Source organism: Acomys minous, assembly GCF_964271855.1.
Source record: "Acomys minous genome assembly, chromosome: 12".
Taxonomy (NCBI): Eukaryota; Metazoa; Chordata; class Mammalia; order Rodentia; family Muridae; genus Acomys; species Acomys minous.
In genome coordinates this window covers 8614431-8642031 of record NC_140493.1, presented here as the reverse complement: position 1 = coordinate 8642031, position 27601 = coordinate 8614431, and the positions used below count along the sequence as shown (strand labels likewise).

Here is a 27601-nt window from a genome sequence, read left to right as displayed (position 1 = left end):
GTGCTCCGCGAACTCGCGACGCCCAAGTCGCTGAGGCTCTGAAGTCGCCTGGTGTGGCCCTGCGTCCTCCGCTTCCGAGTCCTCGCGGGATCGTGGCGGGGCGCCGATCGCCTTGTGCAGGAAGCGAGGAACGTCAGAGAGGAAGTAGGTTGTGTGAGGAAGGCTGATCTGAGGCCAGGATCTAGCCGAAGTCTTCTATCCTAGGCAAGGTTTGCGATCCAGTCGCTTCGCCCCAGAACCAGACAGAACCAGGCAGGGGGCGCCCCCACCTCAGAGGGGGCGTGGGAGTCCGGCAGCCTCTACCCGCTGGTCCGCTGGAGTCGGGATTGTAGGAAGCTGTGTGTCGGACAGTCCATCAACTGGTCGAGGAAGAGGTAAGAGCAGGACAGATTGAAACAAAAAAATGAGCAGAAAAAGGAAAGCCCAAGAGAGCAAGAAAGTGTCATTAGCTTTCAGAATGGACACAGTACCCCGCCAAAACAGAAGATATAGACAGACAGACAGACAGACAGACAGACAGACAGACAGACAGACAGATCCAACATGGGATGGGCGGTGATGGCACACCTTTAATCCCAGCACTCAAGAGGCAGAGGCAGGTGGGTTCGTGGCCAGCCTGGACTAAGAAGGGATTTGTCCAGGACAGTCAGGCTACAATAGAGAAACCGTAAAACCCTGTCTACAAAAACAAAATACTAACAGCAACAAAATCCAACTTTTCCATTTCTGGGGCAGTCCTTCAAGATATATGTCAAAGAGCTCAGATTTATTTTATTCTGTTCTCATGCTAAACGTTTTTGCTCCTTACATGTTCCACACTGACCTGATTTCCCAGGCCAAACTTGTGCCTTTCAGTCTTGTCTTAGTCGTACTTCGGGTCCAAGTGGGAAACCTTGGCACCGTCTTCTCACTCCTCTTGACGTCACTGCAGAATACGTCCAACACCGGAACTCCAGCGCCTCTTCATACCTTCCGCGTACATTTTTTGGAGCGCTGTTATAGTTGCACCCTCCTGCTTCTTTGTCCTGACTCCCACATCCTGTTGTCCTGGCAACCCCACTTTTGGCTGTCTGCACTCCTCTCGGAACTTCCACTGTCTCTTCATCTCAGGTCAGAAGAAAATCAAGTCAATTCAAAAGCTTTAAGTCCCTGGGAGTTCAGGGCTCATCTCTAAGCTCGCCTGCTCCTTGCTTCTTGTCAGTTGAAGCTGTTAGGTCTCAAACCCAGGACAAATAGCTGAGGTGCCTGTTAACTATCAGAGTGGGTGCTGGCTGCCAGGTTCTCCCAGCACCCCAGTCTCTGTATCTGTTACAGGATCCTTGTGGCTGGCATACCCCACCCCGACCCTGAACGCTCCAGCCCAGATATTTGTTAATGCTTGCTTTTAAATTCTATTTTATTTGGGGTGTTGATGCCTTTATCTCTGTTCCACCAACTCCTTAACCCTGGGTCTGAAAAAGATGGTTAGTTGAGACAGGAGGCACAGACCCCTTTACTTCTCCTGGATGTTCAGGGTCAATTGGGTTCTTTGGGGGGCAATACCAATCTCCGTCAACAGCAAACTCAGCAAGCAGGCTCCTCAGAACCTCTCTATCTGACACACCAGTCTCTGGTCTTGCCAAACTGCTACAACCACAGGCCATCACCTCACACTACCTTCCCCGCCCCCCCCCCTCTCTCTCTGGGCTCTCGTATTTATCTTCCTCAGAATCCTAGACCACGCCCCTCTCTGTGCAGCAGGATGCGGGCCTTGACCAGCTGGCAAAGATCATGCCTCACATGAGACTGTTATCAGCTGTGGACAAACTAAAGCCCATACTAAAATCCTACACTTGAGATTAAAACAAAAACATATTCACATAATATAACTGAGTTTACAAAGAAACCAAAACTTCCGTTACAGATGTTAGGCTAGGCTTCTCTTCCCCTAGCTCCTCTGGCGCTATATAACTCAGCCATTAGCTATGCCAATCTCTTGGCCAGACTCAGCCCAGGCCACCACTCTTAGTAGGTGGATCCTCTCTTGCTCTCTCTCCCTCCCACCCTCTCTTCACATGGGAAGGCCCAGTCTGTCCATGTCCACTCTGGAGTCCCCCAGATGTCTCTGCCTCTGCACCTGGCTCTGCTCGCCCTCTTATCTATAATAAACTGTCTCCTTAGCCCCTTAGGAGTAGTCATGTCCTCCCTTTTATTTCTTCTTCTTCTTCTTCTTCTTCTTCTTCTTCTTCTTCTTCTCTTCTTCCTCTTCCTCCTCCTCTTCTTCTTCTCCCTCTTTTTTCTCCTCCTCCTCCTCCTTCTTCAGAAACACCTTCTACATCCGTACCTTCTATGCATTTCCCCCAGAAACTTCACCATCAGATACCTCACCGATGACCGCTCTCATTCCTATGCCTTTCATCAAGCTCTCATGCGGCCCCTAGTGAGGTACCCCCTTTTCAAGTTGCACCTCTTCTCTCTCCATCTGGCACTGTCTTGTTTACTTTTTCTCTTACTGTCATGAAACGCTATAACCAAGGCAACCTTGAGCTTAGGGTTCTAGAGGGATAAGAGCCTACAACAGGCGTAGTGGGAGAATGGGGGAGAATGGACAGACAAAATGGATGGGATGGAACAGCAGCAGCACAGAGCTCACATAGGGAACCACAAGCAGGAAGCAGAGAGAGCACCCTGAAAATGGCTCCCCTCCAGTAACACTTCCTCCTCCTCCCAAACAGCCACCAACTGGGAGCCGAGTATTCAAATGAGGGAGACTTATGCAAGCCATCTCATTCAAACCACCACAGACACTGCTTAACCTACTGTAGAACACATCCTTAGCCTGCTACCTGCTTCCTCTATTAGGATAAAAACTCTCCTATTTCTCGTCACCCTTTTCCTCTCTATTCTCTATTAACCCAGGCACTCGGATTACTATCAATCACAAACACCACACTTTGGAGTGAAATACATAATGCCATTATGTATTTTAGTCTATCCAAAGCATTTTACTTTGCCACTGAAGTAGATCACTGTATAAGAAACATGGATGTTTCCGCAGCATCTAAAAGGACTAATTGCAGATGTATCAGGAACAGATGGAGTTGTTGTACAGTGAGAGTCATTGGGAGAGCTGATGTGGAATGTTCTTTGTTTGGGCATAGGGGGAAGTTTGGTAAGTAAAACATTTAAAAGACATGGTAAAAAAAAAAATAGAAAGAAAGAAGTGATCAAGAGGAGGAGCCGTAGCGGAAGGAACCAAAAATTCTTACATAGGAGCTTGCTGTGGTTTCTGTCTGGTCCCTGTGTCTTCAGGCACCATCTCAAGCCACTTAGGATTTGTTTGCGCTGAAGCATCATCGTTCATAGAGGGCACAAATCCCATCCTCCGCAGTCAGAGCTCGGCTTTGATAATTTTTGGAGGGCTGTAGCAGCCAAGGAATTGAGCTGGTTCTGAAGGATGCTAGGCTGGTCTGAAATGGAGGTTTTTCTGAGATCTGATGGGACAGAGAGGTGGCTAATGACGTGAGGAAGGTTCCAGTCCGGCTGTTTTAGTTCTGAGCCCTGTAAACAATGTCTTGAGTGGCAAAAATGGAGGGAGGAGTTGGATGGCCCGACAGTCTCCCCTTCAGAGGTCATCCAACGTGCTTCCGGTGGGGGGGGGCGGTTGGGAGCACTGATTTCACCTGCTTCAAGGTGACAAAACGGGTAGTGTAGAAGGGGCCAACATTAGGGTGGCTCAGAAGAGGACCTATCCAAGGAGCCACAGTGAAACTTGACAGAAGGCAGAGATCCAAACCATAAGTCAGGGGCCAATAACTGTACAGCCTTGTGGGGAACATTAAGAGGCAAAGTTAATGAGGAAAAGTTGTAATTTCAAAGATGAGTCTCTTTCATTAATTTAATAGATTTGATGCCCGAATATGTTCCCAGGTCTCTTTCTGACAGACGTCTTGCTTTTTTATAGGTTTCACTTGGAAAATTCCAATGTCAGAATAAAGTTTTCCAGTGTTTGTTTGGGGCAGGGTAAGGGGGATGGATTGGAGGGAGGGGGGGCAAGGGGAGGAGGACAGACTATAGAGGGTGATTCGATGCCTTTCTTTTTTTATTAATTTATTCAGATTACATCTCAATTGTTATCCCCTTGGTGTCTCTTCCCGTTCCTCCCTCCCTCCCTCTTTCACTCTATTCCCTTAGGTCTGTGACAGAAGGGGACATCCTCCCCCACCATATGGTCACAGCCTATCAAGTCTCATTTGGTAGCCTGCCTATTTTTTTCTCTGAGAGCCAACCAGGCCTCCCCACCAAGGGGAAGTGGTCAAATATGGGGCACCAGAGTTCATGTCAGAGTCAGTCCCCACTCTCCACACAACTGTGGATAATGACCTGTCCATTGGCTAGATCTGAGTAAGGGTTCAGTGTTTACTGCATGTATTGACCTTGGTTGGAACAGTAGTTTGAGCAAACCCCCCTGGGTCCAGATCTGCCCATCATGATGTTCTTCTTACAGGTTTTTAGGACCCTCTGGATCCTTCTATTTCCCCATTCTCCAATACTTCTCTCACCTAGAGTCCCAATAGGAAGTCCTCACAACTATCCCAATCTCCTGATAAGTGCAGACTTTCATGGGACATCTCTTTTGGGCTAGTGTCCAATCATAAGTGAGTATATACCATGTGAGTCTTTCTGGGTCTGGGTTAACTCACTCAGGATGATCATTTCTAGTTCTATCCATTTGCCACACATTTCAGGATTTCCTTGTTTTTAATAGCTAAGTAGTATTCCACAGTGTAAATGTACCATAGTTTCTTTATCCATACTTCTACTAAGGGACATTTAGGTTGTTTCCAGGTTCTGGCTATTACAAATAAGGCTGCTATGAACATGGTTGAGTATATGTGCCTGTTGTGTGAGGTGGCTTGGAGTGAGAGTCACACTGTATTCAGATGGTCAGTTGTCAGCATCTCGTGCAGTATAGCAGTGCACGGTGTGTTGCTTCTAGACGTTGTCTTGTAAAGTGTTGTTGTTGATTTTCAAGACAGAGTTTCTTTCTCTGTGTAGCCCTGGCTGCCCTAGAACTCACTCCGTAGACCAGACTGATCTCAAACTCAGAACTCACAGATGCACCTGCTGGGCTCAAAGGCGTGCACCACCACCCAGCTGATATGTTGTAAAGTTTTAATACGAATTTTTTATATTTCAGGTAGAAGATGAGCAAGCCTTTGACACCGTCAACATATGTACGCAGCCTTAATGTCGGAATCATTAGGAAGCTATCAGATTTTATTGATCCTCAAGAAGGATGGAAGAAATTAGCAGTCGCTATTAAAAAGCCATCCGGTGATGATAGATACAACCAATTTCATATAAGGTAAAGTGGTGCTTATTTTCCTTTTTTAAATCCTTTCCATCACAAGGGATGCATGCATGAATGCTTTCTAATGCGACAGTCTAGAAGGTACTCCTCTCTTTTATCATGCAGATATTGGTAATATATAATTTTTTGGGCTGGAGGGATGGCTCAGAGGCTAAGAGCACTGTCTGCTCTTCCAGAGGGCCTGACTTCAATTCCCAGCAACCACATGCTGGCTCACAACCATCTATACTGGAATCTAATGCCCTCTTCTGGCCTGCTGGCTCACATGCAGGCAGAATGCTGTATAAATAAATACATCTTTATTTATATATATATATATTTTTGTGTGTGTGTGTATAGAGTTTTTGCTTAAGTTGACAGCAATTCAGAGCTAACGTTGTGATCTCACAGACGTGGTTTTGAGCTGGAATCAAGCCTCCCATCTTTGTTTTAGTTCAGTTTGTTGAGCCAAGAACAGTTTACTCTGCTTCCGGCTTTGCATTTCCAAACTGCAGAGACAGAAGACCATCGTAAGAATCTAATACAGATTTAGAGTCTAAACTGTGAGGTGTGTGAATAAAGATTAGTTCATCCTTCACAGTTTCTGTCAGCAGCTCTTCAAAGGGCTTGATAAGGTTGTCTCTTACAGGTATGCATTTCTGCACAGAGAATTCTTGGATCTAGGATTTTCTAACACCTTCATATAATTCCTCTCTTCTCCTCTCTGCTTGATTTAGTAGAAAATGCAAGTTCAGATTTTAATTTTGTTCTGTATTTTACAGTAAAGATTAATGTCAAACTTTGTCTTATATAGAAAGGAGAAAATAAATTCTTCATTTAAAAAAAATCAATCTGATAAAGACTTTGGAGCCTGGGCTCCCAAACTGTCCTTCCAGCAAATGTCTGCTCGTGTGCAGACAAACATGGCAAAGTACAGAGAAGAAGCTCAGCTTTCAAACTTGAAAACCAATTATTCGAGGATAGCTTGTCAATATTTCCATTAAAAAATAGCCGTGGGGTTGTTGCATAATTGTTCTAGAGAGAACGGGTTCTTCTGTACTGATCAGTGCCAAAACACTGTCAGAATGGCAGAAGCTATCAAATTAGCAATGTGCACACCAATGAAGACTGGTTCCTACAAGGCTCATCAGAGCCAAAAGCATAAAAGTTTTGTCCATAAATTCTATGTGCGTTAAGAGCAAGAAATTTAATGGTTGCTAGTGTCAGGGTCTCCTATAGCCAAGGCTGGCCTTGGACAACTGATTCTCCACCACATAAGCAGTGGGACCACAGGTGTGCACCAGCATACCCAGCTTGAGAGAGGTACTTGTCTCATGAGGAAATCTGAATCGCATCCCCTTATCCAAATGGTCAAACTCAAGTGCCACCATGTTGTGCCTCTGGGTATGATGTAGCAGGGAGAACACATTACCTCCTGTGTGGTTCCTACCAAAAAATGTTAAACATGACTGAAATTACTCATTAAAAAATTAGTCAGGTAAATGTAGACAGTGCAACATAGGCAAGATACCTGGCCTATAGGGCAGGATGCAGAGAGAGAAGGGGAGAGGGGACGTTGAAAGCACATCCAGAAGAGCACAGATGTGGTCATATGTGCCAATTGGTAAATCTAGATGGAGAATAAGTTGTTCACTACACTACTCTTTCAAAGTTTCTGTTAAGTGCTACTCTTTCAAAGTTTTTGTAAAGTTTGACAATTTTTCCAAATAAAAGCTTTGGAAGAAAAATGGAATGATCTGTTTTGGTTAAATTTTCAGTATTACTTACTAAAGCTAAATTTTTATCTGTAAGGAATTGAAATGAGAAAAGACGGTTTCCTTTCTATTTAATTAAATATGGTTAAGCTCAAAGCATAGGCACATTCTGTATTCATTTAAAACTATATAGCTAAAAGACTGACTATATAGTGTGAGGTACATGTAAGACATTGCAATATAGCTAAGTGGTCTTAAAGTACGTGCTTTGGTTGGAAGAGCTCTGAATTTGGGTCTAAACTTGGGTACATTTTGAGTGTGCTGTGTGGCTCACAGCTGGCGACTCTACCCATCCCAGCCTATGGGTCTCCTGTTAAACTAGTAACATTATCAAACTGTTGTGTCCTGTGGCTTTCCAAGTAAATATTCAGGAAATATTGGTAAATAATATTAACTGGATGGATTTGAGTGGTATACTCATGTGTACGTTTGTGTGTTTGTGTTAAATGTGCATGCTTGTGTAAGCCAGAGGTCAGTATTGGGTGCCTTCCTCATCTCTCTCCATCTTATTCTTTGAGACAGGGTATCTCTCTCAGAGTCTGGACCTTACCACTTCATCCAGACCAGTGGTTCTCAACCTTCCTAATGCTGTAACCCTTTAACACAGTTCTTCGTGTTGTGGTGACCCCCTCCCCCAACATAAAATTATTTGGTTGCTATTTCATGACTGTAATTTTGCTACTGTTAGGAATTATAAAATATCTGATATGCAGGATATCTGACATTCAATCCCTAGCAGGATTGCAACCCACAGGTTGAGAACAGCTGGTCTAGACTAACCAGTGGGCTTCAGGGATACGCCTGTCACTGCTTCTCCAGTCTAATATTTGTTATTTGTTATTATTTATTTTGCCTAGTTAGAGTACCTATCAGTTCTCATGAAAGCTCCACACCTAAGGATACCAATAGGCTACTCAGAGCATTAGTCAATCAATCAACCAATTAATTAATTAACAATAGTCATTTATTTATTTAGTTCTAGTGAATGTACCTATAAGTTCCTCCGGGAGCCCCCACACCTAAGGAGACTAGTAGGCTGCTCAAATCATCAATAAATCAATTGTTTTGCACTAGTCTGAGTTTCCCATACTCCATCCTGCTCATGGACCCAGACCAGGCTGTGGTCTCTGGGAAGTTTTTCTAGGAGCCATAGTGTGAGCCCAGCAGGGGATTGTGTGTTCTTCCTGCTCTGTGTGTTCCTTGGAAATTTGCTCCTCCCACCCAGTGTGAATGCTGTTTTGACTTGTGTCTTGGGCGGATGCTGGCCAGGACCAGCTGGAGGCACTCCTGCAAGCCAGAGCTGTCTCACTCAGTCCACTCCATTTGTCCCTGCCTGCCAGCAACAGGCTTCCTTTTGCCTAAAGACATCTTAAGGAGATGCCTATGAGACTGCTTTTGACCGGGCAGTTCTTCGGCTTTTTTAAAATTGCCCCATGTTGAGCATCAATTTGTTGTAGCAATGTTACTAATATTTATTATTAATACATACAGTTATTACAATGGTTATTATTTAACTCACTATTGTATAAATAAAAATACACAGACAACTGTTAGAATTTCTACTATGCCTTAAACACTGGAACTGGGCAGAAACTAACCTCCTAAGCCATCTTTGTCTAAACCCAGCCAAAATACCAAAATATTTGCACATTGCTTCCATCTGGGGCCAATTCTCTCCAGTCTCCGACCCTCAGAGCAAGCTCTTCTCAACCACGTGCTCTAGTTCATGCTTAACCCAAGGTGACTGCTCTCCCTCCCCTCCCCTCCCCTCCCCTCTCCTGTGATCCTTCTGTCTTCCATGCTGACAATCCTTAGCTTCCCCCATCTCTCTTATGCCCAGCCCCAGTGTAGGTATTTTTATTGGCCAATCATGGATAATTTGGGAGATTACACAGTATCATTTGGTATACATGAGCATTTGCTTATAGAACTGTAAAGATCTTAGGGACAAGCAATTAGCTTGTAGCTCCAGAGCATGCTGCAACACAGGTGCCCTGCACTGGCTTTTTGCATGGGTGCTGGGGACTCTGAACGTGGGTCCTGAGTCTTCACACTGGCGTGGCAAGAACTTTACCATTGGAGCTACCTCCCAGGCCCAAAGGTTAACTTACTTTAAGAGGTATTTTTGTTTGTTTGTTTGTTTGTGTTTTAAACTCTATGTGTGTGCCTGTTTTGCCTGTGTGTATGTATGTGAACCACATACATATTTCATGCCTGTGGAGGTCAGAAGATGGTATCAGACCCCCTGAAACTGAAAATATAGGTGGTTGTGAGGTGACATGAAGTTGCTGGGGACCAAACCCTAGTCCAATGTAGTACGGGCAGCCAGTATTCGTAACCACTGAGCATCTCTCCAGCCATAATTGTTAGCTTGCATCATCATCGTCGTCATCATCATCGTCGTCATCGTCGTCATCTTCATCATCACCTTTGCTCCTTTGCTGCTGTCTTTCCTCCTTGTTGGGATCCTTACTGGTTCTCTCGCCGTCTCTTTCTTTTACCATCCTCAGAAGGTCACGTGACACAGTCAGAAGGGAATGTGGGAGTGCTGCGGAGATCGGCATCTGTTTTCCTACGAACCTTCCTTGTGTACTATTTTCGTTCCTTGCTTTTCAGGAGATTCGAGGCCTTACTTCAAACTGGAAAGAGCCCCACTTGTGAACTGCTGTTCGACTGGGGCACCACAAACTGCACAGTTGGTGACCTTGTGGATCTCCTGGTCCAGACTGGGCTGTTTGCCCCAGCCACGCTCCTGCTGCCAGGTAAACAGGTGTGACCAGAGTGTCAACAGCTGGCTGGGGCGGTGGATGGCAGAAGTACAAGTGTTTCTTTTTGCTCTTTCACGTGATGAACAAACCTGACATTTGAGCCCCTTTTGTTCTTTCAGCTCTCCCTGGCTTTTGAACATTCTAGAATCTCGACATTCAGGACTGTGCAGCTAAAGTGGTAGCCAGTTAGGAATTGAGTCTAACCCCGTCAGAGTCAGGTGGCTTTGTGCCAGGAGGGTTTATTCAGAGGGAGGAAGAGTGTAGCCTGTAAGGATTTACTCTTTTGAGCCCTGTCTCCCTCTCGACTCCCAGACGACTCCCAGACTCAGCTCCACCTTGACAGGACGTTCACCATGACTTCGTTACACTGTATCCCACCGTGTTGCTCTTTGTCAATCTGCCCCTCATTTTTTCACTTCTCTTTCCCCTTAGATACACTAGTGGATCCCAGTGTTTACTCTGTAAAAGTCTCTTAGAGTTCTTGGTGAAGGTGTAGATTCCTGGACTCCATGCCACACCCACTGAGTTCAAAGTCTAAAATGTTTGTGGTTCTTCCCGTGTGTGTGTGTGTGTGTGTGTGTGTGTGTGTGTGTGTGTGTGTATGTGTGTGTGTGTGTATGCATGTGTATGTGTGTGTGCATATGTGTGTACATGTGTGGATGTGTATATGTATGTGTGCATATGTGTGTATGTGTGTGCATGCATGTGTGTATGTGTATGTTTGCATGTGTATGTAGGGGGCATGTGTGTACGTGTGCATGTGTGTGTGTGTGTTTAGTTGTTTGCTTTTGAGACAGAATTTCAGGTAGCCCAGACCCTGATCCTCCTGCCTCCACCTGCAAACTGCGGGGGAATTCAGGTGCACTCTGCCATGCCAGCTGGTTCTCTATTCTTAAATAAGTACAGTGTCCCTAATCTCCTAATGGCCCTTACAAAAGTTTACTACTTTTGTAAACACCATCACTCTGTCTATTCGCCTTTATTGTGACCAGCAGCTTCCTATCAGGTTCTCTGTGTGTTTAATGAGGGCCGATGTCTGGAAGCTGCATGTGAGTTCCTCTTTGTCTGAGTTAAGGTTTTTATTACTGTGAGGAGACACCATGACCACAGCGACCCTTATAAAGGAAAACATTCCACTGGGGCTGGCTTACAGCTCAGAGGTTTGATCCATTATCATCAGGGTGGGAAACATGCCAGTGTGATGATTAAAAATGAGATGCCAGGCACCGGATATGATATGGAGAAGTTTATTATAGGAGCATGGGGGAGCAGGGAAAGGGGGAAGGGCACCCCAGAGAAAAAGAGAGAGACAGAGACAGCAAGAAAGGTTAAGAGAGGAAGAGAGTGAGAGGAAAGAAGAGAAGAGGAGAGAGAGAGAGAGAGAGAGAGAGAGAGAGAGAGAGAGAGAGAGAGAGAGAGAGAGAGAGACTGGTCCAGGCTTGGGCATCTGAGACCCCAAAGCCCACTCCCAGTGACACGCTTCCTCCAATAAGGCCACACTTCCTAATAGTGCCACACTCCCTGAAGGAAAGATAAACATGTTTTTTGTTTAGATCACAAGTGGGGGATGAGAAAAAGACTTGTGAGAGAGCAGGTGATGTTTATCCCCTTAGAAGTTGAACCACCATGAGGGGGAGATTGGTTATTAACCAGCTGAAAAACATCCTTGAACAAATTCTAAGAGGCGGTATAAATGTGAGCCAAAAACAAGAGGTGAGGCCTTTGGGGACTTGGGATAGTTTTGGCTGTTCGTTGCTCCACTTTGAGACATTCCTAGAGAGAACCACTCAAGTGAAGGTTCTGGGTTCTGGTTGTTCCAGGTTCCAGCAGAAGAAATCCTGCTGATTATGCCAGAAGAATCATTCCTCAGAACTGATATCCTTACGGTTTTGTTATTCTTTAATCTCCTTTTCCTATTGTTTAGGTTAGTTGGGTTATAAGTGAAATACTCTCGGTTAATAAGTTCGTAATAAAATATATTTGTTAAGGAAATTGGGGCTACACTCCCTATGAGCCTATGGGGACCTTTTTTTTCCTTTCAAAACACCACACTGGTTTTTCACAAAAACTCTTTTCTTACACAGAAACTAATCGTGTCTTCTTGTTTCATAGATGCAGTTCCCAAAACCGTCAGCAATATACCATCCAGAGAAGCTGCCACGGTGGCACAGACACACAGGCCTGGCCACGAAAAGGACAAGGCGTCCATAATGCCTCTGCCGAAGCCAGAGCAGAGCTACGAGTCACCCGACTCCTCAAGTCCAGACAATAAAAGTTTAGACTTCAGTGATACTCGTACGTAACGTTGCCTGTTCCTCTCCACTGGTGGATTTGCCATTACGGGATTTAAAGTAAAGCCTCTTTCTCTCTGTGCAACGGGCAGAGGCACATTGGCAGCACCCTTCGATGTTTATTGTTGTTATAAAAAGAAAAGTCCCAAACGGTCGATTTTACCAATGAAGTCTCAGGGGCCAGATGCTGCGGTGAAAACCTGCTAGCTCAGAAAGGCAGAGAAAGCACCCAACTGACTGTAAAAATAACTTTCGTTCTCCTGGCTCATTTGTTGTCTGGGAGGCTTGCTGCCACTGTCTGCTAACCTAGGCCTAGTCCTGGAAGCTTCTAGCCTCCATACAATCTAACCTAGGCCCCTGAGACTTACTGCTTAATGAGCTCACCCTTTCTTGTTCTCTCTGAGCTCTGGGCTGGCTGGTTCAACTCAGCTGTTCTGGCTCAAACTCTTCTCCCAGCTGATTTATTCAATCTGGCTTCTCTCTTGGCCCAGAATTGCTCTGCTTGGCCTCAGACTAACTCAGCAATCTGCTCTAATCTTCTGGCTTCTTCTCATTTTCTGGCTTGTTCTGCAACCATTCTCTTTATTGCTGTCCTGGTAAAACTGCCTCCTCTCTCTGCAAAACTGCCTCTTAAGTAGCTTCCCTTTCCTCTTTTTCCTCCTGAGAGTTGGGTGTATCCTATTCTGTCAAATCCTCTCTGCCACTCAATCACTTTGAAACATGGTGCTTCCTTCTATAGACTAACTATACTTACATTGTTTGTGATTAAAGGCATGTATCACCACACCTAGATCTAAAGTTTTCTTTACCTGATACTTGCTCTACACCAGGCTGGCCCTGAACTCAGATCTGTTTGCCTCTGTCTCCTGCATTAAAGGCGTGTTTGTATTCCAGCCAGATCACATAGACCTACAAGGTCTTTGGATGTGATCTCTTGCCAGAACAGCCATATTCTGAATTAACATTCCTTTTTACAGCTGACCTCCCTACTCAGCTCACATCCCAAAGATTAATGTCAAAAAGCCCAGAGCCAAAGCTTGCTTGCTAACGCAGCTGAGAGCTCAGGAGGAAAAGGCCTGCTACCTCACCCAGCAGCCCAGCAGGAGAAAAACAAGAGCTGGAAAGCCAAAGAGCTAAAGAGCTCTTTCTTCTCCACGCTGTCTTCAATACACTTCTTTCAAAGTCCCGCCTTTCTACTTAAATCTGTCAGCTGCTTACTTGCTCCACCTCTTGACCTAGGATTAACTTTATTAACTCCTGAGTACACAAAGTCCTTGCATTAAAGGTGTGCGGTAGGGCTGAACCACAGCAAACAAGAAACAGGTTTTTGTAGTTCACAATGAATAGGATCAAATATCCTACAACAGTTTGTTTCCCTTTAAATGTCTTAAGTACCATCTTCTTTGCATCAGTTACTACTTTTTGGTGACTTGAGGCCATGGGACATGCATACAGTCACACACAAAAACAGTTAACAGGCCAGTGTGGTGACATACACCTGTGCTCCCAGCATGTGCAAGGCAGGGGCAGGAAGGTAAGGAGTTTGAGGCCAGCTTGGTCTGTACGATGCCCTATCTCAAAACTAACTATATAAATAAAATAATTTTAAAATGTGACTAGAGCCTTGGGGGAGTAGACTGGACTTAGTCAAGTAAGTGTTTTGGGTGGGGATAGATGTTTGATACAAAATCGCTAAATATAATTGTCATAATAAAGGTGACATAGTCGGTATTTTATGTATGTCTGCGTGCACCAGAGAGCATGCTCGTAATCTTCAAAATGAGAAAATGTCACCGTTATTAAAGCCACCCTCCTTTTCTCAAGCTCCTCTTCCTTGTTTTCTTGATGCTACAGGTTTTCACAGTTTTTCCTTTTATGAACTGAAGAGTATGACAAATAACTTTGATGAGCGGCCCGTGTCCGTCGGGGGCAGCAGAATGGGCGAGGGGGGGTTTGGAGTGGTGTACAGAGGCTGCGTGAACAGCACGCCTGTGGCGGTGAAGAAGCTCGGGGCAGTAAGTTACCTTCCTTCCTCCTGGCACAACCCCCTGTCAGCTGCCTTCTCGGGACATTCCCAGCTCAACGCTTGCTCTCTTTGCCTGGCCCCATCCTAAGCTCCGACCTCTTTATCATGGGTGATTCTGTTGAGCCTATCCCTAGAAAAGTGTTTATGGACACAGACATAGACTCATGCTTGTGATTGTGATAAATCCACAAGATGAAATTTTAAAACCTTGCACTACAATGCCTCGTATATCATCTAGATGAGAGATAAGATATTGAGAAGATTTTACGTGAGTACTGCCCCACTTAAAAATACAATTTAGAAGCCAGTCAGATGGCTCAGTGGGTAAAGGCGCTTGCCACCAAGCTTGATAACAGTGTTATCCCTGGGACTCCCATGTAGAATAGAATAGACTGCTGCAGTTGTCCTCTGACCTGCACATGTTGAATGGTGTATGTGTGTGTGCACATACATGTACACAGTAAATAAATATATACATATTTTTGAGACAGAGTTTCTCTGGGTAGTCCTGGCAGTCCTGGAACTCACTCCATAGACCAGGGTGGCCTCAGACTCACAGAGATCCACCTGCCTCTGCCTCCTGAGTGCTGGGATCAAAAGCGTGTCTCACCATACCCAGCAAAAATAATGTTTTTAAAATTTTTCATTATGAAAAAAGAGTTTTCATTGCCTGTCCTTTGTTCCTTTTTTATAAGGGTTTTTACCTTTAATTATTGACTAATTATGCTATCAATCTGTTGTGTATCTTAAAAGTGTCAGTGTCCTGCATGTGTATGTAACATGGGCATTCAGTGTCACTTATGTCAAATGTGCTGTCATAGAATTTGACTCTTTTTCTGTTCACATGTGTTTTCATTTTGTTACACAGAATTCTTTTTTAAAATTTCCCTATGATGGAGTTTTATATTTCACTTGGTTTCTATCACAGCCCAAAAAGGGTTATAATTTTTTTCCTTTCACTGAAAACAAAACAAAAAGTAGCCCTTAAACAAATCACTTGTATTTCTAGATGTCAATAAGAAAATAAGACCTATGGGGAGCAAATGTGCTCCTCTATGAATAAGCATCCATGACATGAGAATGTCCATGCCAAAAAACCCCAGAGTCTCAGGCTCACGGGAAGGGCAGGTCCTCCTGCTAGTCTGGATGGATGCTGACAATCCCTTTAGCTAAAATCAGTGTAAAAGGTCCCAATCTCTGTTTCCTTGCTGTGCATAATAAACACACTGAGTAGCTGGGTTACTGATATGGCTCCATCTCACCACATGGACCACCTGATCCCAGCTTTGTGTTACTTATGTCTGTCCATCTGTCCCTGAGTGCTGGGATTACAGGCTGTAATCTGTGCAAGGCTCTGTCTGTCCATCTTAATCTCCTATAGCTCTTTGTCTGATTGCCAGAAATCAACCAAGCAGACTGTGGCAAGACATTATTTTTTGTGCATTTTGCTGTGCTGTGAACCCAGGGCCCTGTATATGTTAAGTTATCACTTTACCACTGAGCTACATCCCAACCCTCTTTTAATGTCTCACTTGCAGCAAACATCAAGTTCCATTGGCCACCCTTGAACTCGGTCTGTCAGCCAGGCAGGCCTTGAACTTGAAGTTCCCTAGCCCCAGCCCCTCAGGTTTCTGGAACCACAGTCCCACAACACCAGACCTGGTTTACCATGTTGTTTTAAAGAGAGCAAACCAGCTGGACTCAGTGGTGTGCGCCTTGAATCCCAGCACTCTGGGGAGGCAGAGGCAGGCAGATCTCTGTGAGTTCGAGGCCAGCCTGGTTTACAAAGCAAGTCCAGGATAGCCAAGGCTACACAGAGAAACCCTGTCTCGGGGCCCGGGGAGGCAAATCAGCATGGGAACTCTTTCTCTGGCCCCTTTCAGCTGTAGAAGCCACAAGGTTATTATATTGTGTTACAGTATATGTTTTTACTTTCATAGATGGCTGAAATCAGTACTGAAGAATTAAAGCAACAGTTTGATCAAGAAATTAAAGTAATGGCAAAGTAAGTGTTGATTTTGCAGTGTGGCATGGGGCGAGAGCATGGTGTAAGGCGAGGGACCTGGTCTCTCATTAAAGTGCAGATTGAAGTGTGCAAAGATGGAGGGTTGAGACTAGCACTATTGATTCTCCAATTAGGTGTTAACAGATTTTCATATGCCTGCAGATGAAAAGCAGTCGGTATTTTAAATCACAACAAAGTTACATAGGACTTGAAGTGTTTTCCATTATCAGGTTTTTTATTCCCAGAATTCCTGACAGATCAGTTGTAGTGATTTAAAAAATAAAAATAAAAACAAAAATAAATAAGTAAAACAAACTCTTTAAAAATCCAAGAATGATGGTACACTCCTGTAATCCCAGTACTTGGGAGACTAAGGTAGGAGGATTGTGAATTTAAGGACAGCCTGTGCTACATTGCAAGTCTGAGACAGCCTGAGCTATATAGGAAGACTCTGTCTTTAAATAAATAAATAAAATTATTTATGAAATAACAGCCCCTCAGACAAGTTTAAACTTAGAGAAAACCAAGGAAATGTGATATGCCGAATGACCTGGTCCAATTTTCTTAGGACTCTAGTAAAATCCTAACATGCTGTGAAGGTTGATGAACCGGAGCAGGCGAGCCACCACCTAATTTATGGATAATAGAAACTCAACAAACGTTAACTACTTGTATTTAAAATATGCAAGTTTGGTGGACACGGAGAGTTTATTGGACACTTCTCAAGAGTGTTTCTCACACTGGAAGTCTGATTTTTATACAAGGGTATGCAGAATTATAGGCGGCTTGGGATGAGCAATATGAGTAACGGAGCATCTCTCATGTGCCATGCGTGCTTCAGGGCTTCCACAGTTATTCACTAGCTCTCACAGCATCCATGCTAGGCGGTACTGTTACACACTGTATGCAGGGAAGCCTGAAGCTGAGGTTGCCAACATGCCATGCGCCACATGTCCAGGAGGTGGCAGCACTGCGCTCTCGGCTGAGGCCCCTGCGCCTCTGTTACTTCTTGGCTTTTGTATTCATTTCTCTCACACATAAAAAACGCAGATTGTAGACAAGCCTATGGTTAAAGACAGTAAATAATGAAAGTTAAATGTGACTGAAGATCGTTCCTACAAAGCTGTGCCTTTGGGTCTGTCAGAGTTTTGTTACGTTAGTGGATTCATCCATGTTACAAGTTTCCAGATCTTGAAAATGCACTGAACAAAGACGGGGCATCGGCCTCATCCTGAACTAACCTGTCTCAGGTTCCATTGATCTGATCGAGCTGGGACTACAGAACTGGGAGAGGTTCGCTTCTGTAGTGGATCAGTGTTACTGAAACCAGAACCGTTTACAAGAAAGAATCAACAATTTCCGTGAGCATGTTAGCAGGTTAAGAATATCTGTCATATTGCATACTATTTATACAGACCAATAGCTCGATATTTCTGCTAAAACTCTTAAATTGGGTGACCCCTAGAAATGTTTACTATGACAGTTTTTGCACGGTACCTCTCTCGTCACAGGTGCCAGCATGAAAACCTGGTAGAGCTACTCGGCTTCTCAAGTGACAGCGATGACCTGTGCTTAGTGTATGCCTACATGCCCAATGGCTCCTTGCTAGACAGGCTGTCCTGCTTGGTAAGACGCTTGTAACCAGCTTGACTCATTTTCTGTCTCTGTACTGAGATGCTGATGTTCGCGTTTGGTCAGGGTCACTTAAGCCACAGAAAATATAACGTTCTCTGGTTCTGTAAGATGTAGTTTAAGTATTGACAGGAACTGCAAATTTAGGATACAAAAGCATCAGCTGAGGCTGGATGTTGAAGACATCACCATGTATTTTTATTTTCAAATAAGGAGTGTAGAACCCATTTAATTTTATTTGAGGTTAATTTTTGCAAGCTTTAAAAATTGTAATGCTAAATTCTTAAGGATACACCCCTTTATCGGTTGACTACAAAAAAAAAATAGTGTTATGTGTTTTCTATGGGTTTTTTTTTCCTCACCTAAGCCATAGTTTAAAATAAATTTGTTTCTTCGTAAGGACGGTACTCCACCGCTCTCTTGGCACAGGAGATGCACGATTGCTCAGGGCGCAGCTAATGGCATCAGGTTTTTACATGAAAATCATCACATCCATAGAGATATTAAAAGGTAAATCTACTGTGACGAAGCCTCGAAAGCCATCTTTAGAGATTAATTTTCTCTCGCTCTTTGCGTGTGTGTCTGGAGTTTCCCCCATCGCTGAGAAGCACTCTGCACTGGAGATGCCTCCAAGCCCTCTGACCCGCTTTTCCTTAAGGAGATGGGGTTCTCTCTTGATTTCTGGGTCCCCTTTCCTGAGTCACTTTCATCCTCTCCGTTCTTTTTTTTTCTTTATTAATTCATTCATATTACATCTCAATTGTTATCCCATCCCTTGTATCCTCCCATTCCTCCCTTCCTCCCATTTTCCCCTTATTCCCCTCCCCTATGACTGTTCCTGAGGGGGATTTCCTCCCCCTGTATATGCTCATAGGGTATCAAGTCTCTTCTTGGTAGCCTGCTGTCCTTCCTCTGAGTGCCACCAGGCCTCCCTATCCAGGGGATGTAGTCAAATATGGGGCACCAGAGTACATGTGAACGTCAGTCCCCTCTCTTCACTTATCTGTGGAGAATGTCCTGTCCATTGGCTGGATCTGGGTAGGGGTCCTCCCCATTCTTAAGTTATTTACCTAGTTAAATAATTACCTGTATCAACTCTACACTAGAGATCGTACACAATATGGTTAGCAGGTGTAGCTCAAAACAGAGGTCAGCCTCAGTGAAATCATCACAAAGTACTAGAGTTTTAAGTGTGAGTTGTAGTGCTCAGTGTTAGTGTAAAGAAGCCTCGTGTGGCATTTGGACACTAAGTGTGGCCTCTGGAAGCAGATCTGTCATTTAGGAAACACTTCAAAAAACCAAGACTAGTGCCTTCATATACAGCTATGAGACGGGCCTAGGAAAAGGGGACACGGATACAATGAAGAAAAATAATAAGGCAGTTCATAAACTAAGGCATGGAGGACACAGGGAGCCACACAGAGGAGGAGGCTGGTGTAAAAAGGACTTTTATTCACCTGTTTCAGTTGTTGTCTTGGAGGCTTACTGCCTCCATCTGCAAACCTAGGCCTAGTTCTGGAAGCTTCCTAGCCTCTGTACAATCTAGAATGTTTTCAGCCTCTGAGAGTTACTGCTGAATAAGCTCACCCTCTCTTGTTCTTACTGAGCTCTGGGCTGGCTGGTTCAACTCAGCTGTTCTGGTTCAAATTCCTCTCCCGGCTGATTTATTCAATCTGGCTTCTCGCTCAGCCCCTGAAATTGCTCTGCTTGGCCTTAAACTGACTCCAGCCATCTGCTCTAATCTTCTGGCTCCTTCTCTTTCTCTCGCTCATTCTGTCTTCACCTGTGTCTAGCTTATTCTGTCACTCAACATGTCTCCGTAAAACTCTCCAAATTTCCTCCTTCCTCTCTCCTCCCCACCCCGCCCCCGCCCCTCCATTGCCCCTTAAGTAGCTTCCCTTTCCCCTCTCTTCTTGTGAGAGTTGGGCGTGTCCTCTTCTGTCAAACCTTTCTCTGATTCATCACTTTTTCTGCCACTCAATTAGACATCACTTTCAAACATGGATGCTTCCTTCTACAAACTAACTTTACCTTCATTGTTTGGGATTAAAGACATGTACCACCATGCCTGGACCTCAGCTTTTCTTTTCCTGAAACTTGCTCTATGCCAGGCTGGCCTTGAACTCAGATCTGCTTGCCTCTGTCTCCTCGGTCAAAGGTGCATTTGTGTTCCAGCCGGATCACAGACCTAGATGGTCTTGGGATGTGAGCTCTTGCTAGAGCAGCCATGTTCCGAATTAACACTCCTCTCCAGGCTGGTTCAGAGAATAGCCACACTGCTGGGTCTTACGTGCTGGGCTTTTCTCAGTATCTTCTAGTCTTCCTATTCTACGCCACACTGTTGCAGAAGTTTATCGGATGTGGCTGCACATTTTCTCTTCCGCCTGTTGAGACATTTTTTAGCTTTTTTCATCTTTGCGTCAAACTCTCCTCCTCAGCTGTTCACAATCACAGTGCCAGGTTAGGGTCCTAAAAGGCAGGTCTGACAACATCAGCCGCCCATTCTGAAAACTGAATGGTGTCCTGGTGCTCAAGGGGAAAGTCCAGATTCCCTGTGTGTTCCATGGACAGCTGAGGGATCGCGTACACCGTATATTCTGTAATATCACCGTACACCGTATATTCTGTAATATCACCGTCTTGGACATGTGCAGCCACTCGCCTGCCCCATGTCTTTCTCACCCGGTAGAGCCTTCCACCTCTAATACCTCTTTATGACTAACATGCCTGCGAGCTGCTCTTTAGAACCCACCTCTGCTCACTTGACAGAATTATTCTCTCAGCGTTTTGTACCAAATATTACCCATCATGTAGTCTTCATTGATTTTTTTAAAAAATTATTCTTATGTCTTACAAATAAGATCTGTGATTTTTTTACCTTCATGTTAAGCGTTCATCTTAAATCCTATAAAGTATAAGGGCTCTTAGTAAAAAAATGCGTTCAAATGGATGCGTGTGATAAATGGAAGATCTTTTAGCTGTGTATAATCTCCCTAAGATTCCAGGGGGTAACTTGGTCATGCTGGCACAGCAGAAGCAGGCTGGTCTCAGTGAATTCAAGGCCAACCTGGGCTACATAGTGAGTTCTAGGACAGCCTGGGCTACATAGTGAGTTCTAGGACAGCCTGGGCTACATAGTGAGTTCTAGGACAGCCAGGGCTACATAGTGAGTTCTAGGACAGCCTGGGCTACATAGTGAGTTCTAGGACAGCCTGGGCTACATAGTGAGTTCTAGGACAGCCTGGGCTACATAGTGAGTTCTAGGACAGCCTGGGCTACATAGTGAGTTCTAGGACAGCCTGGGCTACATAGTGAGTTCTAGGACAGCCAGGGCTACATAGTGAGTTCTAGGACAGCCTGGGCTACATAGTGAGTTCTAGGACAGCCTGGGCTACATAGTGAGTTCTAGGACAGCCTGGGCTACATAGTGAGTTCTAGGACAGCCTGGGCTACATAGTGAGTTCTAGGACAGCCTGGGCTACATAGTGAGTTCTAGGACAGCCAGGGCTACATATATATTTGACTGTTCTAGGGAGTAAGGACAGGTGAAAGATCGAAAAACATCAGTGGTTTGGTTAGAAATGTGTTTCTAAACATATTGAGAATTGAAGGGAAAGGAATTAAGTCACCCTGACACCGACAGGCAAATCCCGCATGCTCTCACTCATTTTAAGAAAGTAATCCCAGAGAACTTTGGAACATAGGAGTGTTCAGTAGGGGCAGGGAGGCCAGGAGACAAGACAGAAGCAGCACCAAACAGGGTTGAGCCATGGCTTCTGAGGCCTCTTCGGCTCAGTGGAACTGTAGGCTAAGATGGTGGTGAGGTCTCTCAGTGTGGCTGTGAGAACACAAAATCCCAGCACACAGAAATGGCTAACAGCTGTAGGGCTGACACACTTCCAAGCCCGATGTGACTCTCACGCGCTGTGGATGAGACTGAACTCCCGTGATGTACCACACAAGGTACGCAAACAGACCCCATTAGAAATTGCAATTATTCCCAAAGACCAGTGCTTTTGGCTTATGGATGTAGCTCAGTAGTAAAGCTGTTGCCCAGACTGAGTGTGTGTGTGTGTGTGTGTGTGTGTGTGTGTGTGTGTGTGTGTGTGTGTCTGTGTGTGATGCTATAATATAGTATAATCATACATATTATAATAATATATTTTTTAAGAAGCTCCTTTGGAAGGCTTTGCAGGCTGTTACTGGTAATAGCTGTCTATGACATACTGAAAATGTGCCTCCCTTAAGAAGAAATTTTATTATGTTGTCATTTCTTTAAACATCTCTCTTCGAGATACAGGAAAAAAAGGAAAACAGTAATTTCTCTCTTGCTATTATCTGAATAATTGACTGATTTAAACACACTTTAGTCTTCTATGCTGTATCTACAGAATGGCATACTGTAATGTAACTACCTACACACACACACTACATGTATATACATATAGTGTGTGTGTGTGTGTGTGTGTGTGTGTGTGTGTGCGCGTGTGTGTAAGTTCCTAAGAACTTCTATAACCTCCTAAGCAAGAAAACTGTTTTTTCTTCCTTTATTACATTTTCCTCTAGTGCAAATATCTTACTAGACAAAGACTTCACTGCCAAAATATCTGACTTTGGGCTCGCACGGGCTTCAGCGAAGTTGGCACAGACAGTCATGACCAGCCGAATTGTGGGCACAACAGCTTATATGGCGCCCGAAGCTCTACGAGGAGAAATAACACCCAAATCTGACATCTACAGCTTTGGTGTGGTAGGTGATGATTCTTTTTACTGTTCGGCATGTATTTCTTTACAGTGTGTGCATGCCACCACATACACATGCCGTTGGTTCTGGGGAATCAAACGCAGGTCGCCAGGCTTGGCGGCAAGTTCTCTCCTTGCTAGCCATCTTCCCAACCCGTGATCATGCCTTTTAAATTGTGAATTAAATTAGAACATTTTAATGCATGTGGTTTTTTTAAGCTCCCTTATATAAATATATAAACTATTCACAATTGCCTCTAGTTATACCAGAAATTTTATGAGCAATTCCCAATGTTTAAAAGTTTTGAGTTTATTTTCTTTTTAATTATCGCAATTAAAGATTTTCTTACAATGAATTTAAATGAAGCTTAAATTGAGTGAGAGCACAAAGTGAATCATGTCACATGTCAAGGGTGCTTTTTTTTTCTCTCTCTCTTTCCTTTTCTGTCATTTTATCATCTAACAGGCAGAGGTAGAGAACGGGGTGGGGGGATGGGAGGACTAGTGGGGCTTTATCTTCTATCTTAGTTTCCCAAATACGTTTCATTTATGGAAACTGAACTTTACTCCACCATAAAGTTAAGGCACGGGCTTGTAAAATGTGGCTACTGGTTGGAAAATAAGTTTCTCCTGAGAGCTTGGTAAGAGATAAAAGGACGTGGAGTTCCCAGAAGGCATGTTGAATAGAACTTCTTTGGTACCCATGTGCAGTCATCACCTGGGCTCCAGGCCAGTGCTTAGACAACAAGAAAGCCTTGCGTTCACGTCCCCTGGCCCAGTCCATATTCCTTTTAATTTCTGCTGCTTGCTATCCTAAGTGTTTTGCTAAATGGACCCTTTTGTCTTCCTAGGTGTTGTTAGAGCTAATAACCGGACTCGCGGCCGTGGATGAAAACCGTGAACCTCAATTACTAGTAACTAATTTATTTCTGTCAGTCTTTTTCTCTTTTGCCTTTGTGGTCTAAGACTTATGTGGGTAACTCTCGCATATAGACACGGGATTTTCCGACATAAGACTGGCTATGTGGAAGGGCATGGTGAAAGAGCATGATGCATATTCTGATCTTCAGTTTGACAGGATGTATTTGTGAAGCCTGAAAAGGTTATTTGCATGTTCTTTGTTTCAGTGTCTTTGTGGACAAAATGAGAAGGAAGCTAGTTCACCCGTAGTTTGTCACTTTCCAGGCGGGGAGAGTATCTTCGGAGTGTTTACTAACAAAGTGAAAACACTTAACTCTTGTAATACCATTCCTAGACTTCTAATTTTCATATTGAGCATTTGATTGAGAGTTTAAATATAGATGAATAACTATAAATGGTAACTAAACTATAGATAAACCATGCCATCTTCTTTAAAGTTTGTATGTGAATATATATATATATATATATTTATAAAGATATATAACACACATATACATTTATCTTTATATATAAACACATATATATCATATACTAATGTTTCTCAAAATTAACAATTATGCTCCCTTTATTCTAACTCATTTATAGGCCCTGATAGAGCAAATGGGTACAAACATATACTAGATCACGTCCCAGACCTAGGATTAGACAATCAGAAGGTATAATTTGCTTGTTCGGTCTTGGTGCTGAGGCTGGAGAGATGGCTCAGCAGTTAAGAGCTTATACGGCTTTTCCAGAGGCCTAAGTTCAGTTCCCAGCACCCATGTTCAGTGTCTCACAACTGCCTGTAACGCCAGCCCCAGGGACCAACACCTCTGCCTCCATAGGCACCGGCATAACTTGTTCTCACACCCACATAGCAACACACACACACGCACGCACGCACACACACACACACACAGACAGTTGAGATAGAATTTCAGAACGCCAGCTAAAGTTTTAGTTCCAGTACTGACTTGAGTAAACTGTAGGGTATGAGATTGTTACAAAGTCCACCATAAAACAAAGATGTTGGAAATGTAATTTTAAGATGTACATGTAATATATTTTTATCGTGAGAAATTTGTGAGACTGTTGTAATGATATTCCGTTGTGGTTAATTTAAAAGTATGGCCTAATAAATGTCTATTACTAGGCTAATTATTATTAAGGCAATATTTTCTAACCCACTAACAATCAATGAAAACACAGACAGCTGATGTATTTTATAACAAGCCTTTACACGGGGCAAGGCAGATATTACCTCCTAAACTTCCTGCAATAACTCTAGCCCATTCCATCTGCTATCAAGTGACCTCCCATCCACAATTCCATAATACTTGCTAATGCTTTTCATCTGGGCCATATCCTCCATCCACGCCGGTCATGCACTTCTTACTCCCCCTAACCCACGGCGGCCTCCTTCCTTCTCCTCTTCCTCTCTTTCCTTCTTCCCAAGATCCCCCTCTGGTCTCTCTGACTGCTTCCTTTCCCAAGATCCTCTCTGTCCCAAAGCTCTGTGAACCTTAGCCATGCCTGTCCCATTTGCCCTGCTCGAGTGTGTTGGCTTTTTACTGATCAAACAGGACTGAGCGTTTAGGCAAGATTATAAGCATTTCGGGGTATGTGAGTCTTCTCATTTGGGCAGCAACCAGACCAGCCCCCAACAATAATCAGAGTTTTATAACGGAAAATCAAAAGGTAAAATGTTACGTCAACCAGAAATATAAACGTCTCTAACCCATCAGTTACTGGAGGTCAAGAGAGAAGCTTGAACTGGAGAGGCCATATCTGAGCCATTAGTAAAAGGACATAGATGAAGTTCAGGGTGGAGATTGGATTAAAGACGTTAAGTATTGGAAATACAAGGCCAGAGAGATGTTCAACACGTAAAGGTGCTGCCCCCTAGCGGTGGTCAGCATGTAAAGGTGCTGCCCCTAATCTGACCTGAATTCGGTCTCCTTCATGCCATCCTCTGACCTCCACCCCCTCAAAATAAATACATACATAAATAAATGCAAAATTGCTTTCTTATAGGAAGGATGTTGAGGTGCAGGTTATTGGTATAACTCTTGCCCAGCTTGCACGAGACCCAACACTGGATCCCTAATACCAAAAAAAGCAAAGCCAACAGAGCCCCACAGGACAAGGAAAGCGATGCGGGCCTGGGCTTCTGTTTCAGGCAAGATGTAGGCCTGCCTGCACCTACCTTGTCCCTTCTCCCCTTTAGAATGTGTACAAGTCCTCGCTCAGGCTTGAATGAGAATGAAATAAAGGGGCTCTCTGAGTCACAAGAAATCAGGAGGCATACCCTTGAGTGTGGTCAGCTCAAGAGTCCTAAGACTGTAGGTAGCTCAGAGTAGTCACTCTGCGGCTTTTACCATGGCATGTGTGCTTTCACACTCCATCTTTTGGGATAGCTTTGGAGTGTTACCTTCCGCTCCTCACTCATCATCCTTTCTTTCAATCCAAGTTTCTTTGAGCTACTACAAAATATGCCATGAGCCAGGCGTCTTCAAGTGACAGGAACAAGTCTCTCAGTACAGGCTAGAAGTCTGAAGTCAACGTTTAGAAAGACCATGAGTGCCTCATGAGAATCCGGGGGGACCATCTCTGCCTCTTATGAACCTGTGCCTTCTGCTGGCTTTGACTTGTAGCCCTGTGTCCACAGTCTCTGCTGCTGGTGGTCTGCGTGTGTGTGTGTGTGTGTGTGTGTGTGTGTGTGTGTGTGTGTGTGTGTGTATGTGTGTATGTACACACACATACATTTGGCATTGAAGTTAAATTATTACCTGGTTAACCCAGTGTCTTAAGTTACTGTCTTATTGTTGTGATAAAACACCATGGCCCAAGCACACACAAAGAAGAAAGGGAATGGGCTGCCGGCTCACACTTTAAACCACAAGTTCAAAAGGGACAGTGAGCTGGGAGTAGAGTGAGGCCTTAAGCTCCCCCACCCCAACCCTCCTTCCCCCAGCAAGGCCACACCTCCCAAGCCCCCCAAATAACACCATCAATTGAAAAGCAAATGAGCCCATGAAGAACACTGCATTCAAATCACTACACCCAAGATGACCTCTCGGGTTCAGAGAACAACATTTTTCTGCATGAGGTCATATGTACAGACTCCAGGAACCAGGGCCCAGACATACACAGGTACATGTTTCTGGAGCTGCCACTCAATGGACCACTCAACCCACAGCGCCATCTCCTCCTCACTCATCTCCCGGGCTCCCTCTCCCCTCTCTCCCTCTCTCTCTCTCTCTCTCTCTCTCTCTCTCTCTCTCTCTCTCTCATTCATCAGTCTGAGTCCCTGAGGATAAAGACAGGTGTCTGGATCCAGAAAGTAGAACTGCATTTTCAAAAATGTCTCAAGGAGCTGATGGCCCTGAACAGGCAAGTGCTGCCAACAAGGATGCAAGCAGTCAGCTCATCACAGAAAGACTAGAATTGTAAAGGAGACGAGTAGGAATGAATGGAAATAAAACTAGTCGATCTGTTATGTGCATGTGTGTACATTATCTTATCTAACATTTGTCCTGTATGGCTTCAATTCCTAATGAGGTTATTTAAAAAAAAAAAAAAGAAAGATGAATTTAAATAATTTATATTATGATTTCTTTCATTTTGAAGATTTTAACCAAGTTTTAATGCCCATTTTAAAGCTGGATATTAAAGATGAAATTGAAGATGAAGAAAAGACGATTGAAGATTACACTGACGAGAAGATGAACGATGCGGACCCTGCTTCCGTTGAAGCTATGTACTCTGCTGCTAGTCAGTGTCTGCAGGAAAAGAAAAACAGGAGGCCGGATATTGCAAAGGTACTCACTTTTATATCCACATATGCAGGGCAGAGGCGGGGGTGGGGTGGGGGCAGGGGTGGGGCGAGGGCAGAGGTGGCTGTCCTTCACTAAGTGTGAAGGCCACTTCACTTCATGGCATCTGTGTAACATGGCTCTTTTGTTCTCTTTCTTTTTGAAAGGTTCAACAGCTGCTAGAAGAAATGTCTGCTTAAAATCAGTGAAGTGGACTTTGTTTTTTATATGCATACAGCTCACACTCACCTTTTTTTTTTTTTAAATTCCTTGTGATCCTAGAAGTCAAACAAGCACTTTGGCACAGAGCTGCA

General features: G+C 44.2%; 1 protein-coding gene across 2 annotated transcripts; it reads left to right on the top strand.

Moving 5' to 3' along the window:
* The first annotated feature begins 7 nt into the window (after window positions 1–7).
* Window positions 8–27601, top strand: IRAK4 (interleukin 1 receptor associated kinase 4). Of its 2 annotated transcripts, none has more exons than XM_084749753.1 (12): window positions 8–148; window positions 5184–5347; window positions 9724–9869; window positions 11988–12170; window positions 14021–14181; window positions 16133–16197; window positions 17709–17823; window positions 18230–18339; window positions 22396–22579; window positions 23424–23486; window positions 27135–27293; window positions 27455–27601. In XM_084749753.1, the coding sequence occupies exons 2-12, from the start codon at window positions 5187–5189 to the stop codon at window positions 27485–27487; spliced, it is 1380 nt and encodes a 459-aa protein (XP_084605879.1). In that variant the 5' UTR covers window positions 8–148; window positions 5184–5186; the 3' UTR covers window positions 27488–27601. The 2 variants fall into 2 exon arrangements, with proteins under 2 accessions (XP_084605879.1, XP_084605878.1); XM_084749752.1 differs by lacking the exon at window positions 8–148 and adding an exon at window positions 240–374 and having other exon boundaries at window positions 5180–5347.